This window comes from Simochromis diagramma, unplaced genomic scaffold, assembly GCF_900408965.1.
Source record: "Simochromis diagramma unplaced genomic scaffold, fSimDia1.1 OVJJ01000361.1, whole genome shotgun sequence".
Lineage (NCBI taxonomy): Eukaryota > Metazoa > Chordata > Actinopteri > Cichliformes > Cichlidae > Simochromis > Simochromis diagramma.
In genome coordinates, this window is record NW_024386860.1 from 16,085,455 (window position 1) to 16,103,386 (window position 17,932).

The following is a 17,932-nucleotide window of genomic DNA, read 5'->3' on the forward strand; positions in this document are numbered from 1 at the left end:
CGAGTGGGTCAAAGTGTCTCCACGATGTGAGAGACTGACAGAGTAATGTAGAAAGTGAGTGCTTCAGGTTATTGCTGTTAAAAGCTGTTGTGCAAGCTGCTGAATCATGGGGTGTACTTGTTTTTTTAACAGGACTACACAGGTGTTTTTATATCACTAATTTCATATTGGACCAAAACATATCTGCAGTGGTGTGCGATGTCCAGTCTGGTTTTTACCACCTTAAGATGATTTTTCAATTTTTCAAAAGAACTTTCTGATGTTATAAAACAATAGAAAAACAACTCTCTCTTTAAGAATTAAAATACCATGTTTTTTTCATTAAATGCTTCCCCACTTATGTCTGATTCTGACTCAAAGAAAAACATTTTCCACTAAAGCTTTTCCAAAACATGACAGAATGGTAATATTTTCATAGTGTGACAGTTTACTAGTTATTCGGAGTAAACAACTATGGGCAGAAAATCATCACTTCTCCAAAGTGCTCAAGCTTTTAACTTTCCAAGTCAAGAAGAGGTGGATTGAGGCTGTTATTGAGCTGCTTTGTTTCACTGATCACTACCATTGTATTTAGAAATCATGCAATGTCGTGAGAATCCCCCCGAATTAGTCTGATGGGGATGATAAATTGTATTACAGCCAAATGTGTCCTGTAGGAGGGATTAACTACTCCTTTTTTTGGCAGACAATTTACTGTTGCTGCCAACAGGAATGACAGATGTTTATTTTGTGTTCTTGCCAGTTACAATGAGACTTAAGATGAATGGAGGCAACAAATAATGACTCTGAAGAATAATGCCACATATCACTCTAAGTCCTGCGTCATATTTTATTTCTGAGAAGCGGAAGCATTAATGGTTGAAAATCTTACTGTTTTATTTATTTATTTATTTACTGTTACCTTTTATAGCTGCTGGGTTGCACTGACATAAAGCCTCTTGCATTTTAATAAAAATACTTGTGTGTCAGCAGCTCTTTGTTACTCAAAATAGTCAGTGAGTCTGAGGGAAGTAACTTCTTTGTTCCTGTGATTGCCGTCTGAAGGTGTGCTACTTGACATTTTGGCAGAAGAAATTGTCTACATGCTAAAATTAACAATGAATGATTGAGCTACTTTAGTTTGCAGAGGCTGATATCGAGGCTGCTGTACCACTGTGCCGTGGCTCATTGAGACACTCGAAGTGAACAGAGCCTTTGTTAATGTCATTAGCAGCACCTGTGCCTTTCCTACTGGGATAAACAGCTGCTGTGGGGGGAAAAAACTTGTTTACTGCGCAGGTGCGTAACACGAAGAATTTAATTGAAACTATTCCATCTAAGAAGGGACCAGAATCCTTCTGTCATCTTTAATAATGTGTGATACGTTTCTGTGATCATCTGTTATCGCAGGTCACAGGGGATGTGCTTCTTCTCTTTCACACTAGTTTCCTTTGTTAGCATGGACACTTATTAGTGTTTTGAAGGATGCAACTCATGTAATGTGCTCCTGAAATCCCTATATTTAGTTTTATTTTCATTAATGGCCAAAGCTGCAGCTGCTCGTTTTGACCACAAGATAGCGGCAACGTCTCAACATGTGACCCAGAAGTAGGCGCTGCGCTCTGATGTCTTCAGCGTCCCTCTGAAGCTGTGAAGTCCACAATGATTGAAGCACCTTCAAGCATGCAAATGGGACATGTAAGTGTGCAAAATGTTATCTAATGAAAGCTTGTGCTGAAAACCCTACAGCCGCAGCATTGCTGCTCATCTGTTTTAAACTGGTTTTAGAACTATTATAGAATAGAAAGCAGGAATTTTTACATTTATTTCCCACTGTTTAGACTGATTTTCTTTTTCGTTTTTATGATGGTGTTATTTTGTGCTCTTGTAATGATAATAATCATTAGTAATTATAATGATTATCGATTTGATTAAATTACTTTTAGACTCACACATTCATCCATTTAGCCAACTACTTATTCAAATTAGGGTGTCTAAGAGGTGGAGCCTAAAACGCACACAATCATAGAAAAATAAATAAATCTGGTCCCTGTTTTCCATTTGTAAACGATCACTTTTTATTGTTTATTTTTTGGATATATAACTTCAACAATAGTCTACACTGAGGCATAGAAATAAAATAAAAAAAATGAAAACATTTAAAAAATAAAATAAATATTAATATATAGTTATCTAAGCACCCTGTGTAATATTTTTGGAACTGATTAAAACAACACAACTCATAACTCAAACTTCCATCTATTATTTAAATTGCACAATTACGTTCAATAGTTCAACATTCCTATTTTCCCACGTTACACAAATGCAGCATACGCCATCTCAAGGCGCCATTTTGGCTCCACAGCTTCCTATCTTGATGCAGTTCCTCTGTTTGGTCAAGTGTCGAAATCCAGCGTTATTCAATTTTTAAAAGAAAATGAATTAATTTATTTAAAATGTGAAAAGGAAATAGTTGTGTACTCGAGTATAAATCCACTGAAATCTGAAATGTCAGCATTTATGGGAGGTTGGACGTTACCTGCAGTAAGTGTGTTTTCAACAGGTCTGCAGGAGTTTCAAGAGCCAAAACAGGTTTACAGAAAACTACATTAGCTTGGCCTTATCACCTCTAACATGATATTGTGTTTTTCTTTATGTGTATTTTAAATACATATAAAAAATAATGTAAAATAACCTGTAAGTTTGTACTCATGATAATAAGTAAGCGATTGTTAATCGTATCTATAGGATAGAGAATCAAAGTAGGCAATGTAAAAATCATAAGAAACACACACACACACACACACACACACACACACACACACACACACACACACACACAGCCTACAGTAGCCTGAAGCAGTGGCTATAATGAATTAACACTCCTGCAACGTTATTATAATCCTCCTTTTCCACGAGGCGAGCACAAAATGTAAAATGCATAAGCTAAAGATAGGTTATAGATATTGGGAAACGTGCGCGCCCACACTCAGTAACACGCACACACATGCGCGCGTGCGCTCGTCCTCCACCCCCTTCTCCCCCCCTCTCTCTCTCTCTCACTCACTCACACACACTCACTCGTGTTCACCCTCACACCTCAGCAGCAGCGTGCAAATAAACGCACACACATACACACACGCACATGCACACACATGCACACACACACACGCGCGCACACACACACACACACATCTCTGCATCCTGTATTTTTTTATGCATCGGGAACCGGGGCTTTATAAGCGGTCGTGGATTATGATGCCAGTTTTTATAACAGCGGAATATTGGCTTCTTCTTCGACTCCAACTGTGAACAGCAGTAAATCCCGTGCACACGCGCGCGTGTGTGGGTTTTTTTTATTTTATTTTAATTTTTCAGAATTATTTGTAATTTGGTTTCCACGTTACTTCTGAACGCCGAGAAACCGCCGAGCGAGACGCAAAGCCTACGTTCAATGCAGTTGGAACATGTCCTATGTTCCCTTTCAAGGTAAGTCAGAGCTAATATTTTTGATATTTTTGACACCCACTGCATCTTTCTTTTCTGTCCTCCTCCCCCGTTCCTCGCCATCCTCTCTCTCTCTTTCGCTGTCTCTCTCTTTCTGTCCCTCTCTTCCCTCTCTGTCACATGAAATAGGCATATCTAAAAGCACCATAGCCGACAGGTGCATAGAGATAGCCTAGAGTGCCTTGTAGATAGATACCCACACACGCACGCACAAACACACACGGATCCCGCGCAGGGTCTGTGGTGTGGAGCTGTGCATGCGGTAATTATAGTATTGTAATAAGGTATGCATGTGCACTAGTGTCTTCTCCTGCAAAAGCATTCCTCTGTTTGAGAGCACTCACACTGCGATCATGGCCAAAAACGCTGTAATATTCCACTAATGATCCTGTGGTGTTGTAGAGTGTAAGGAGTTTATAGCGACACGATGCTAGTTGAGTGTGCAGTATCTCTACTGTTTATATATAATGGAGTTTATACTGCTCTTATCATACTTACAGGCTTATTAAAAACATGAATTAGTGTAATGTGCTCATAGAAACTCTTAGGGTTGTATGAAGTATTGGATTGTGGTTTTATTACTTCATTTGCTTCTAATCTCATATACAATTTGCGAGATAGCCCCTTAGGGACTTTTCACTCTGATATTTCATGAAATATGTTTGATATTTTGTTGGTATCCTAAAAAGTCTGTATCTTGCTTTCCGTGTGCAAAAACTTTGGCCAACTGAATATGTAGATGACCAGAATAAGAAGCTACTTCATTGTTCTTGGTCTTTTATTCCCTCATATTCGAGTGTGAGTGGGTGAAAGGCGCTTCAGTGTACGGTAAAGGCAGATTCCCTTGGTATCATTGCACTGCAATTGTGACTAATGCTATATGTGAGCAGGCGTGCTGCAGTGAGCTGCCTCACATCTATCCAGTCGTAACGTTCAATTTGCAGTGTGTGTGTTTTTGTGTGTGTGATTAGAGGGTCTAATTTGGGAAAAGCACGGTCCCTTAAGTGTGATAGCTGAAGTCAGACCGGAGTGAAATGTAACGCCCAGCGCAAAGTTTGGAGAAGCCGTGAAGGACTGGGGGTGATTTGTGTGAGTACCTGTGATCAAAGAGGGTAAAACTGTAGCAGTGTGTGTATCTGTGTGAGAGAGACAGCAGTGTGTAGTCAGTGTGTGGGTTCAGGAGAGAGTGGAGGTGTGCTGCATGTGACTGTAAGGGTGAGAGCGAGTGATGGTGCATGTGTGGATGCAAGCACACACTCACCAACCTGTAACCCTTTGTAGGACAGAATGTGTGCCTCTAAAATGGAGACTAATCTCGACCCGAAATACCCAGCTGTCAGCTCCTGGACTTCACTGTGACCCCGAAGTCATCGTCTAAGCTGCGCGTGAAAAGAGAGACCAAATGTAACTGTGGCAGCCAACTTGGTTGATTTTGCTCTTTATTCCCTCAGAGCACAGCAGATAATGGCTAAAATGCCCACCTGTGCAAGTGCAGCTATAGATGTTGGTTGCATAATATTGGTGAGATGCTCTGCCACTGTGTTTTGTGTGTGTGTGTGTGTGTGTGTGTGTGTGTGTGTGTGTGTGTGTGTGTGTGTGTGTGTGTGAGTGAGAGAGAGAGAGAGAGAGAGCCCACTCTGGGAGTCATTGCCAGGAAATTGTGAGCACAGCGCTGCACCTACAGAACCTGCCAGCGACGGCACTGAGTACTCTTTCTCTGTGATCGCAGAGACGTTTTATTTTCAGCATTGTTTTGTTGGATTTTATGGAGCTAACCTGTGTTTAGTCTTATAAATAACACAGAAAGCCGAAAGCTTGAAAAATGAACAAGTTTAAAGGCGTTGTCTTATGCCGTCATTTATAGTGAATATTTAATACATGACTAAAATTTTGTCGTTTAACCGCTTATAGCAAATTGGATAAAAGTTCCCTGTCAGTTAATAGGAAATGTAACACAATTTTTAAAAATCTGTCATTTCTGTAATCGTGGATAGAATTTAATAGTGTTTGCAGGTTTCAGCTTTTGAATTATGAAACATATGCTGCCATTCTTTCTTTTATATCGTTGACTGTGTCCAGCAAATGAAGCAGTCTTAAGATGAAATGTTGGAAGTTTCCACATTTTATAGACCAACCAAATAAACTGTCAAATATATGTTGGTTTACCAACTCTGCAGATAAATACTCTATCCCGCTTCCTTGTCTACCTATAGATTAGCAGCTCCATGGTTACTCAAAGAGATTATGTAACACTGAGTGATATTTATTGCTGCACAGTGACTCAACATTCAAAGATAAAATATGTGGCAAGATGGCTGATATTAGCGTGACATGGGTTTGAGATGAGATTCAGATCAACATAAGGGGAGAAAGGGGCCTCAACAAGCTTGCAGATGTATCTGAGCCCATACTGACGAACGCGTTCATCTAATGTACCAAGCAAGCCATTTGCAGTCATGCCAAGTACCGGCTCACATGAACAGGCAGTTAGTGGGAGGCAGGCAGCAGCAGCAGAGATGGACCTTCCTATCTTGGCTAAATCTTTCTCTTCCCTCATTCGCTCTCTTAAACTCACACCTTCTTTCAGTCTATCTCTTTCTCCTTCTTTTTCCCTTTCTCACTTTCTTCCATTGTGGTCGACCCCCCCTCATGCTGATCCACCCACTCACTCTCACACACATAGTTTTCTACCTCCTCGCTGTCTCCTCTCTCTCCTTCTCTTAACCTTCTCCACAATGGATGTATCCCTGAGTGCTGATGGACTCTGTGGAAGCAAGAAGCCATCCACTGAGCCATCCCTGGCCTTGTCGATTTTACAGTAGTTTGATACAGCAGCTCCTGTCAAGCATGACCGTAGTTAAAGAGACAGCACACCACCAATGCACTGCAGCACTCCTGTTCTCTGTCCTTCTCGTTCCCTCTCTTTCTCCCATGTGACATAAGGGACTGTCTTACACCCCTCCACTGCTCAGGCTGTGCCAAGAACCATCATCTGTTAGACTATTACAGTACTGCATGCACGAGATTCATGTAGCTCTGTGCACTAGATGGTCTGTCAAAGGAGACAGCCCTTTCATTTTCCAGTGGTGCGGCGAGTTTATTGAAGATGGATTCATGGTGTCTTTTTCATGTGTTGTGTAAAATTAGCGGCAGGATCAACCAATGATGAATGCACCGCTGAAGTGATTTGTTTTTAATCACATGTGTAGGATTGAATTTTCCATCTGGAGACCTGTTCACAGATCTTTAATGTTCTGATTTTTTTTTTTAATCTGATTTTTTTTTTTTTTGAATCAAAGAATCCCATGTCCAAGTTCAGGGATGTTTTAAATCTGCCGGCCAAATCCCTGCTGAACGTGGCAAGTCAGCACTTTTAAATGTCAAAGCAGACTGTGCCTCCCGCCTTTTCAAGTATCCCTGAAGCTTCTTGGTCAAAGACATGTTATAATGTCTGGATATTGAAAACAAAAACACCAGTCCTGTCATTATTCTTGCCCAAAACTAGAAAGTCAATCAATAATCTTTATTGGTTTATTCACATAATATTTTATGTATTAGGATCCAGTCAATAAGGACATAATGTGTATCACACAAGTTGCTGACAAAGCCTGTTCAGGCATATATTATCTGGGATCCATTTCAATGTCTATAACACTTTGGTGTTCAATCAATAACTGACAACAGCAGCATAAAACACAGACCCCAAAACTAAATATCCATCAAGCACAAAATGAAGGTAGATTTGCCACAATATTGATGCAAGTAGTCATTTTAAAAAAGTAGATTCTGAGATTCTGCGAAGGATGAGGAATTTGATTAAATGATTAAGGATCAATTATTTTGTAAAACCTGTAGAGGTGCTTTTATGTTTGAGCCTTAAGTGCCTTTAATAGTTTCAAATAGTACAATTTTGAACTCAAATTTTGTTGCGTTCAGGTTTGAACTGATGCTCTATTGATTTCAGCTCTTGTTCTGACGTCCTGTTCCATTTGCAACATAAATATATTATTGGGTACCAGGCCTTTTAGCTTGTGTGTTAAAAAGTTATTTGCGGGTACTGGATTTACACCACAAATTGTGACAATATGTATCCAATAATAATATAACAAGTTGACATACTGATAATTCAAGAATTGATTTGCTATTTTGTAGCAACTGTATCTTTTATCTTCTTTGGAGCCAAATGCATTCGGTGCCACAAAAGTACGGTGCATCATCTGCATATAGTTTGAGCCATTTATAGACTCCTACAGGCAAAGAACTATTGCTTAGTCCAGTTGTTATGTTTTTTGTGTTCAGCACATCTTCTTTATTTGTTTGCCTATTTGTTGCCCAGCACTGAACTAGCTTTAGTAAAGACTGTCTGGGACCTTATCTTATAAGAGCCTATAGTGCTGTAGTCATTCTTGGGAAAACAACATGAGGCTGCTGTAACTGAGTCGCTAGGAGCAGTGACTTTTTAGATTCAGCTGCACTTTGGGTGCATGGGTAATTTAATTCTGCTGCAAAGAACGAGTGGAATGACTCAATGGGTTAGTGCAGGGGGAGAGAATGTCTTGGCTTTTGATTGATCTTGTCAGGATTCAGCAAAAAGGTCAGGATGAGCTGCTTCTTGTCTCTGGAGCCAATCAGAAGGCTGCCAATCTGGAATAATGATCTCCCTCTGGATATGGTTGGCTCATAATCTTGCAGGCATGATGTCATCCAACACCAAGGATCCATGTGATTCAGAACTGAGATTTTAGCCAAACACCCTAGGCAGCGTGCAAAGTTACTGTACATATGTCATTAGTATGAGTCATGTTGTGACCAACGGATGGACTAAATTCATGTTATTAGGTGATACTCATTACTTTCTCAGAGAGTGCTGCAACTTTATTTCACATTATATAATTACTGAACTTTGATCATTTCAGCAAGGCTGGTCAGTGAGTTTTTTTTTTATCATTGTGTTTGCCTGTTCAAGTATCACTAATTTGAAAGTAAAAGTTTTCAAACTGGCATGACTTCACAAGGTGAACTTTTTATGAAACCTAATAAGAAAATCATAGTTTTAAATATTTTCTGCCAGGCCAAAAAGGCCCATCGTTTCTTTTGACATGCACATTCAAAGTGGTACATTTCAAGTACCTTTTATAAATTCCCCCTGAAATAGCTGGAGGGCCAGTAAAATAAGGGCTGATACCACAGGCTGTAAAATAATGGCCTGTGAAATAAATAAAAAAGAAAACATCTCGGTGCACTGAAGCCTGAAGCTGGATTAAACATCAGTGTCAGGCTATCAATCTCTGAATGAGGTATATAGTGCTCTCTGCTCAGTCTTGCATTCAATGACTTCACCAGACTGAATAAGGCTATACTGCACTGCTGGGTGTTTAATTAGGGCTCCTGTAGAGTCATTTATTTCAGGTGTATTTCTGTTTTTATCTCATCATGTTTATATGTGTGTGTTTGTATAATTCTGTGTATGTGATTTTTTTTTTTTTTACAGTATTTGTTTGGTTGTAAATTCAAGGCAGAGGCGCTGCAGTCTCCTGTTTAGTAGCATGAAGCGGCTGTATTACTTATGGAAATCACGTTACACAGTGAACTGAAAATTCTTTCAAATAAAGTTTAATTGTGAAGCATTTGATCTTGACTTAATTCCATATGTTTTATACTGCTGCGTGCTACCCCGCCTCTGCTCCAAGAAACTTTAAAACTTTTTATAAAACAAATGTCTGCAAACAAACAAACAAGCAAACAAAAAACTGAGTGACTGAGCTTCTGCAGAGTTTTGACTTCTCAGCTAATTTAACCCAAACCATGATTTTGTTTTACAACCTGATACATCGAATGGTTTGTTACATGGAACCATCTGGGAAGTTCTCCCTGAAAACATTTAGGAAAAACTTCACAGGTGAAATACTTCCATAACCAGCTTTAACCAACCATAGGAAGTAGAGCACATTGAAGAGGGGAAAAAAGCAAGTCACGCTCTGAACCCTCACAAGCAGCCTGTGGGGCTAGCTCGGGTACACGCTTTAAGCTGGCAGGTCATCGTTCTCCCAGATCTCATGAGTCATGTGAAAATTCAGCTGCCTTCAAGTAAAGTTTACCTAAACCTAACCAAGAGCTTTTGTTGACTAAACATAACTAAATACAAATAAAAACAGTTAAAGCGATCTAAAAAAATGAAACTGTAAGTAAACTTGGGACACAAGCCTAAATGCCCTGGTTGAAAGCCTTGCGTTTTGTCCTGCTATGACCTTGTCCTCATCCTGTGACTGTGGTTTTTGTTTGTGTTTACACTGCTTCACAAGAGGCAGACGTGTTGCCAAAACCCCAGAGTTCTGGGTGGTGTTTGACTTCTGCCTCCGCCAACTCCGCATCATCTGAAAGTGTAATTTGTCACAAGTTGTTTCACTAGTCTTTGGCAATTGACCTATTCTTTCATTTAGGATGTGTTGTAATTGAAAGTGCCATTTTGGGGGCATGAAGAGGTGCATTGTTTGAAAAAAAGTGTAATTAATTAATTTTAGGTGATATTATTAACACAAATTGATTTAAATTGAAACATTTTAGTGACAGAATCTTTAAGAATAAGTAAGAGTGTGAAAATAGAGCAATGTCTGCTGTTTTTACATGTCTAATGTGAAATTTACACATGAAAGTAAAAGAGAGTAAGCAGAGTGGACACAACAGATTAAATACTAAGCTGCAACTAGTAATAATCCATAAATCCTTCATAAGTCATATGTCAAACAAAAGAAAAAACAGGTGCTTTTGACTGTAGCTTCTAAAATGAAAAATATATATACAGTAAACTGCAGTACACACACAATTATGTGCATATTTTTGCACGTAAATTTCATTTCATTGGTTTAATCCTGAGCTAACACCTCCATAAATTCAGTTTAGTGGTTTACCCTACCACCTCACAGCTAGAAGACCCAGGATTGATCCTTGGCTCATTCTCTGCGCAGTTTGCATGTTTGTGTGGGTTTTCTCTTGTTTCCTCCTACATCACAAAGATGTGCAAGTCAGGGAGAGTGGAACTCTAAATTGCCCATAGGTATGAATGTGAGCGTGAGTGGATGTCTGCCTATCTGTGTTCAACCTGTGATGGACTGGCGACCTGCCCGGTGTCCCGCTATCCGCCCAGTGCATGCTGGGATAGGCTGTAGCCCCAGGTGTGCCAGAAAAGGATTAAGTGGGCAGAGAAATTAAATGAATAAAAGATTAACCTGAAGCATCATTCTCTACATTAAAATATGAAATAGAGTAGTAGAATATGTAGGTTTCTGTGATTCTCTCTTTATGGACTTGAACAGGCTGTAAATACATTTTAATGTAAATTATTTAGAGCTGATGCATAATTAATTATTACAATAATTATTTATAATGATGTATGAATAATAGTCGATATTATTATTTACTATTACTGTTCTGTTTTAACATAAATGCCAAACATTTTTAGTTACTGAACTGTGATTGTCTGTTGCTTTTCAATACTGACCTGTGCATTTGCAATTTTGCACACAATATAGTATTTTTTTTTTCATATACAAAAGTACAGTTTATTATAACAACACTCGTACATACTGAATATCTTACAATAGTATGCATAACTAATTGCACTTTATATTCTGACCACACTCCACAGTACTTGCTTTTTTATTTTATTTATTTTCTATGCTTATGAATCTTTAAATTTTAGTTTAATTGGTTAATTTTATGCAATTTTAAGGTGCTTCTAGGTGCTCAAGTTAACTACTGTGTTTTGCAGTGTAAACTTCTTGATTGAGTCTTAATTCATAGTTCTAGTCTTGTGAGGACGTATGTCTGTCTTGGTGCAGTAATCTGAATTTTCTTTGGATATTAACTTTCACCTTTTTACTGTTATTTTTCTAGACAAAAAACAAATAACAGAGAAAATCATCTGCTATGTAGTTTGAGTCCTAAACCCTTTTCTTTCACTTTGTGTTACATTTAGGAAGGACTGATCTGCTTACTGTTTAATAATACTGCTTTACTGTTTATGGGTTATAATGTTAAAATGACATTTACATAAGTGACCTCTTGTGGTGAGTAAGTGAATGTAAAAAAAGAAAAAATCAGCTGCTGTTGTTACTGTTGGATGTTTAGGTGGGATCACTGTGGTGAGGAAATTAACAAGAAGCTTGCTGCAGTTGAGAGAAGTTTGTCTTTTGGCCCTTTTGCCAGAAATGCTTTCCAGCATGCAATAAACATTGTAATAATAGGACATATATGAACAGAAACCATGATCTTGTCTTTATCTTAAGTAGCTTTTAGTTCCTAAACAGTGACTGAAAAACAAACAAAAATTTGCTGAAATAAATTAATCAAACTCTAAAAACAATGGGGACAAAGTATTGGACCTGAACCCCAGTCTCCTGCGTGAAAGTTCTGTGTTTCAGACTTTACTCCCATTTCATTACACATAGATTTTTATCAAGGGCCCCTTTCATCCCATTTTAACCCATCAGAGTATCTTTTACTGCTCTTTAATACTGCTAAGCCCTTTGCTTTGGGAGTCATTGACGGCTTCCCTATTCTGTTGGTAACAACACAGGTTCTCTGTAAAGGCATAGCTGCATACTTTAGCTTGATCTGTAGTCCTGTTGTGAAGGGATTAGGTTGTTCCAGCCCACTGTCATTTCCACAGGGTCAAAAACTGCTGCCTAGTTTGATTTCGTGGCAACTGAATATTATGCAGCAAGTGTTATTTAGTGTCTGTGCTGTGACATGCTGGGTTTAGGCAACAGTGATCGGAGTCTTCCAGTCCAATTTCATTGCACATGCATTCTTTTGAAGGACCCTTTGGTCTCCCATTTTAATGCACTGGGTTAGCAACATTTTTTTTAGTGTGCAGGGTTAATCTTAACCTATTTAGGTACTTATTGTTCAATAACCTAACCACCACCACCTTTATTACGAGTGGACTAGAGAACTTTAATCTCACAGTACCAAAAATCACTGGGCAAGAGCATGGATAGGAATAAACTCTGAATATTATTAAAAATAATGCTAATGTACTTAATGTAAGTATCACTGTGTTATATTGCTTTCTACTTCTTTTATGCCATATTTTGGATGAAAATGTTTAATTTATACCACATACTCTTTATTTTATAGATACAGCGATTATTTTGCAGAATTTAAAATATAAATGTACTATGTTATGCTGTTTTCATACGCTCGGTCATATATAAATAATTCAAAAAATCTCCAACTGCAACATTAAAGTTATAGTACATGCTTACGATTCTGAAAAAGGACATTATGTATTGACTATTTTTATTTCAGCTATTTTGATACTAAAACTTTTGCAATCCTAGACATTTAAATACAGACTCTGAGTTTAGTCCAATACAAAACAATGTGAAGGCTTTCCTGCAGTGCTGTTGTATCAGGGGCATAGGACTGCACATGAGCATGAAAATCTCACATTTCTACGCCAATTTTATACGCTGTGTTAATATTTTATTTCCTGGGGGTCTTGACAAAAATATTACCCAAAAGATTATAATTTATGATACATCAGTTTAATTTTCATGAGAAAATATCACAAACTAATGCGTCGAAGTAATTTAAAGTCTTGAATGTGGCAGCATCAGACTGCTTTTATTGACGGTAAACTAAAAACCGTGTGCTAAACAAGCACTCCACTTCCTGTCTGTCCTTTAGCCGTCTTAGCTTTATTTTCATAGTTAATCAGTTCGTATCATTTTGTAGCATAAATTCCAGCTGTTATATTTATGGCCTGGGAATAAACCTGTTCTCATCCCCTTGTTTTGTGCATTTTAACTCCAAAATTTCCGTAAGCTGTATTTCCATTTGAAAGCTTTTATAACCAATTTTTTAAAGTAGATTATGTAGGTTCTGCATCCATTTTAGATGCAGATGAGAGCAATTTGTTATCTGCAAGTTTCACAAGAATGGTTATGTGCACTGTATTTGTCTGTGTACCCCTGCGCTTATGTCTCTCTTGTGTCACTGTGTGTAATATGTGTGTGGTAGTGTTTTACCTCCACTAAAAGGACCTGATAAAGGTTAGCAGTCTCACTCAACAGCTGATGGTAAATTTAGCCTCCTTTTCACACAGTCCCACACACGAGCCTTTCTCTCCTGTATCAGACCAAATCCAGGCATGTTCCTGCACTGAAGAGATGTGCCATTATTTAAAGTATTAATTATCAAAAACAGAAGATGGTTATAATGTTTCGGGGAAAGATTTCCATTTTGTGTAAAGGGCAAAAATCTGGATTATGTTTGATGAGCGTTGGTCATCTAAAGAAGACAGGTGTATTTCTAGATGCAAATGAATGTAATGGAACAACTGTTGTTTCTGATTAATGACACTGTCAAACAGGTACCAATGGATGGTGATGAGAACGGCTTGCAGGATGCCAAAACCACACTTTTAATTTGGTGTTCTCGCTTAACTCTCATCTTTAAATTTGGAAATTGCGAGGCTCACTCAGGAGAATCTAATATTTGCTGGGCCCATTTAAGAACAGAGGGAAACAAATGCTTCAATCTAAGGAACACTGCAGGAAAGAGGCCATTTTTGGCATTGTAATGTGTTTTTGTGATCCAGTCTAAATCTAACCCAGTGTCCCATTTCTTAAAATGATCTGAGGTCTTAAGATTGCTACCATAAGTAATCCTGTGGAAAACAGAAATGTATCACCTACTGTGCCCCTTTTAAGAGGTCTAAAGTTGCATCAGATGAGCTCCTCTGGTAATTTCTCTGTGCTGTATTTGCATGCACTGTGCTCTGGTAATCATATTACTGACATTTTCTAACTGCTCCCAGCTCGAGCACATGCTGACATTATTTGTGGGTGAAAGGTTGCTTTGCAGATACTACAATCCAAGTGGTTTGCCACAACACTGTGACCTTGCAGTCCTGGAGCCAGACTTTATGTAACACATGCAGTGACACGGAACATGAACATATGACAGAGCTACCGTGGTTAAGCTGGTTTCCCTTTTGCAGTTGAATATGTTTGGTGTTAAATAAAAGAATACATGGATATTAATCATCTTAAAACAAAATGTGCTGGTGTGCAGCCTCCTCTTGCCTACATAAATAGGGCACACGTGGCCAGTCTAACACGTGGTTTACACTTTAAAAAAAATATTTATATGTATAATTTTTTTTTTGAAGCAGGAGACAAATCTATGCTACAGGGATGCTTGCTTCTAAAACCTATATTTCTACAGCTTACCCCATGGGTAATGGTAAGAGACAAAAAGTAGCTTTTTGTCTCTTACAGGAGAGTCCAAAACAAAGAAATACCAATTCTGGAATCAAGCCGCTTGGCTAGCGGAATACACTAAGCAGTTCAGAGGGCCAGCTGTGTGGCCAACAACACAAGCCAGATGCTCAGACGGCTTGGCAGGTGGCCAGCGACGGACACAATGGGGCCAAGGACCCTCGGGTGGCTTCGTTGGAGGCCATTGACAGAGACTCAAGCGGTGCAGGACCAGGCAGCGCAGAGACCTCTGCTGAATATGGAGCAGGCTGGGGTTGCACAGGGCACAAAGCAGGCTCTAATGACCCCTTGGACTCAGGCAGACAGAAACCCATTAGCTCTGGTTCAAGCTCTGGTGATGGGTGTCCTTCAAGCTCAGGTAGAGAGGGACCCAGTGGCTTGGTTCCTGAAGCAGGCGGTGAAGTGGAGGCTGGGGCAGCTCGGCTGAGCACCCTGGCTCCTGTGTCAGGTCGGTGCTCAGCTGATCTTATGCCTGAGAGAAAGCTGAAGGTGAGAAAATGCTGTCATTCACCACAGCTGGTTGCACTGGAGGAGTCATGGATGGTGGGTTGAGGAGCACCGCTGAAGCTGAAGGTGTACTGGGGGCCGAGTCCTCATCCTTCGACCACATTCCTGCCAGGAAAGAGGCAAGTAATGAGTGATCAGGCTGAGGCGGTAAAGAGGAGGGTCTCATCCACTGCTGTGGTGATGTTGAGGCTAGAGAGCTGAGGTCTGGCAATAAGTTCAGGAAACCACTTCTTATTACTGAGGGCTTTGGTGAGGGAGATGTGTGTGTGTATGTGTTAGTCCCCATAGTGAAATAGTTCCTCTGCATTTAACCCATTCACCCGGTGAAGCAGTGGGCAGCCACCAATGCAGCGCCCGGGGAGCAGTGTGTAGGGACGGTACCTTGCTCAGGGGTACCTCAGGGTAGCCGTTCAGTGGAGTCGGACCCCCGACCTTCTGATCATGGGGCCACCACTCTACCTACTGAGCTATCCCTGCTGCAGAACAGCGTGGCTGCGAAGCTTGTGTGGAACATTGCTGAGGTAGGGAATAGATGGCTGACTGTGAAGAGTTTTAGGTGGGGTGCTGCTGTAGTGAAAATGGGGATTGAATGGTGGAGACAAATTCCTGTAGCCAGGTTGGCAATAAGTCTGCATACTGGGGCCAGACATGAACCAAACTGTAGATCCTTTGCCTGAACTTCACTTTTTCCTCCAAATGAAAAGGGAACAACCACCGCCCACTGAGAAAGTGAACTGGTTGGAGTCTACTGTCAAGACCTGCAGGATGCAGATCGTGTGGAGATGAATGAGCACCCAAATGCAAATGATGCAGGAGAACAGGAACTGGTTAACATAAGGCAAGCTATTTATTATAAAACAACAAAAAACTAAAATGCAACAAAAAACCTAAACTTGGAAATACTAAAACATGAAACCTGACAGACACAGATAGATAAACAGAGACTCCAATGTGGGATAAGCGGAGACGGAGACAATATATATAGAAGGAGAAGATTAGGGAAGTGGAAACACATGGGAACATAGCAGGAACAAATAAACATAATGAGACAGGGGACGCAAAACTGATCACAATGCACATGAGCAAGGCCTAACAAAATAAAACAAGAAGTAGCACGAACACCGAGACTCAGACAAGGACATGGGAGCTTGACTCTAATATGGGGATAAACAAACATGGAAACGCACAACAGACCGGGGAGACAAAGGATGAAACACAGAGGGGAGAACGTGGGAACAGGTAAGGGTGCGACAGAGAGAGACGGGACAAGGGAGCGTGACACAGAGGGAGACACATAAACATGGAGACAACACACAGAGGACAAGATAGAAAGGGAAATGCTGAAGGAAACCAAATAACCTAAAATAAACCTGAATCACTAGAGATAAACATAATCAGAAACACAAAACACTGGGTCAAAGACAGATATAGGTGGATAATACTAAAGTATTGGTCCACACCTCTGAATCTTTGAATTTAGGTGTTTTCAGAGGGAGGTCCGGGCTTCGCTGCTTAGGTTTCTTCCCCCTGCTACCCAGCCCCAGATAAACAAAAGAAAAGGGATAGATGGAAGGACAGTCCCATTGACAGTGTAATATGAAATCTGGCACTGAGCCTTGCAGTCTGCCTTCACAAACACTTGGGACAGAGTCGGTCATTCTAAAGAGCTAGCTGAAATCAAACATGGTACTGTAATAGGATGTCACCGATATTCCAGGATGAACTGTAAGTGGCATTATTGCAAAGAGCAGGCATTCAAGAGCAACAGTTAATGAAGTGACAGACCATAAAGTGTAAATGTCTCAGTACTTTGTCCATGTATTGTTTAATAAATAGTTATGAATGCACCTATCCTTCATCTTAACATGAATGGACAGAATGATACATAGATGAGAAGATATGTTAGGCTCTATCTATGCATCTCCTTAATGCTTTGACAGATGGATAAAAACATATATTTTGATCATGGGCCGTAAATAAAAGATGGATGAGCTATTTATATATCTCCTTAATGGGTGGGCCAGTCACAATGAAACTTTGCACGAACATCGTCACACATGCAGCGATTATTAACATCTGTATGGTTTTTGAAATTGTTATAAATCCCAATCCCTTTCATTTTTGTATTCATTATCCGAACGCAGGGGGATTATGCATTTCTATTTTTAATGCATTTCTTTCTCGTCTCACGTGACTGTGTTCTTTCTGATTAATGTAACTTAACGGTCAGTGAACTTTATATCTGCGGTGGAAGTTTGTTGGTCACCACTAGATACGGGATGAAGGATGGGCTTTTGCTACCTATAAATAATTTTAGCTTGAGACATTTCTGTAATTGTTTCACTTTTAAGACCAAGAAGCTATGTGGTGACAATATCCATATGACTTTTCATGTACGCCATCAATATATGGGTAGATATTAACGCAGTGTATTTATCCATCTGCTTGTATGGTCTGCAGTTAAATAGATATTGAAGTGGATGGATGATGTATTTAGATTGACGGACCATATCATGTGCATCAATAGAGTGTAGATTCATACATTAAAGTATATATGAATATTCAAAGGAGACTGTATATAAGACACTGAGAAAGTACTTGATTTTATGTCATTATCTTTGTGCATTAGGGCAGCGTTTTACATTTAACTTAGC

The 17,932-nt window shown here is 39.6% G+C and overlaps 1 protein-coding gene across 9 annotated transcripts in view; it reads left to right on the forward strand.

Moving 5' to 3' along the window:
* Positions 1-3,044: 3,044 nt before the first annotated feature.
* The window catches only part of syngap1b (synaptic Ras GTPase activating protein 1b), a 173,387-nt gene continuing 158,499 nt past the window's right edge, over positions 3,045-17,932 (forward strand). For 8 of the 9 annotated variants that reach the window (XM_040030787.1, XM_040030790.1, XM_040030784.1 and 5 more), the window contains exon 1: positions 3,045-3,468. In XM_040030787.1, coding sequence (XP_039886721.1) covers positions 3,447-3,468 — 22 coding nt within the window. In that variant the 5' untranslated portion in view covers positions 3,045-3,446. The remainder of the gene's footprint in view (positions 3,469-17,932) is intronic. The other variant, XM_040030793.1, reaches the window with a different exon arrangement.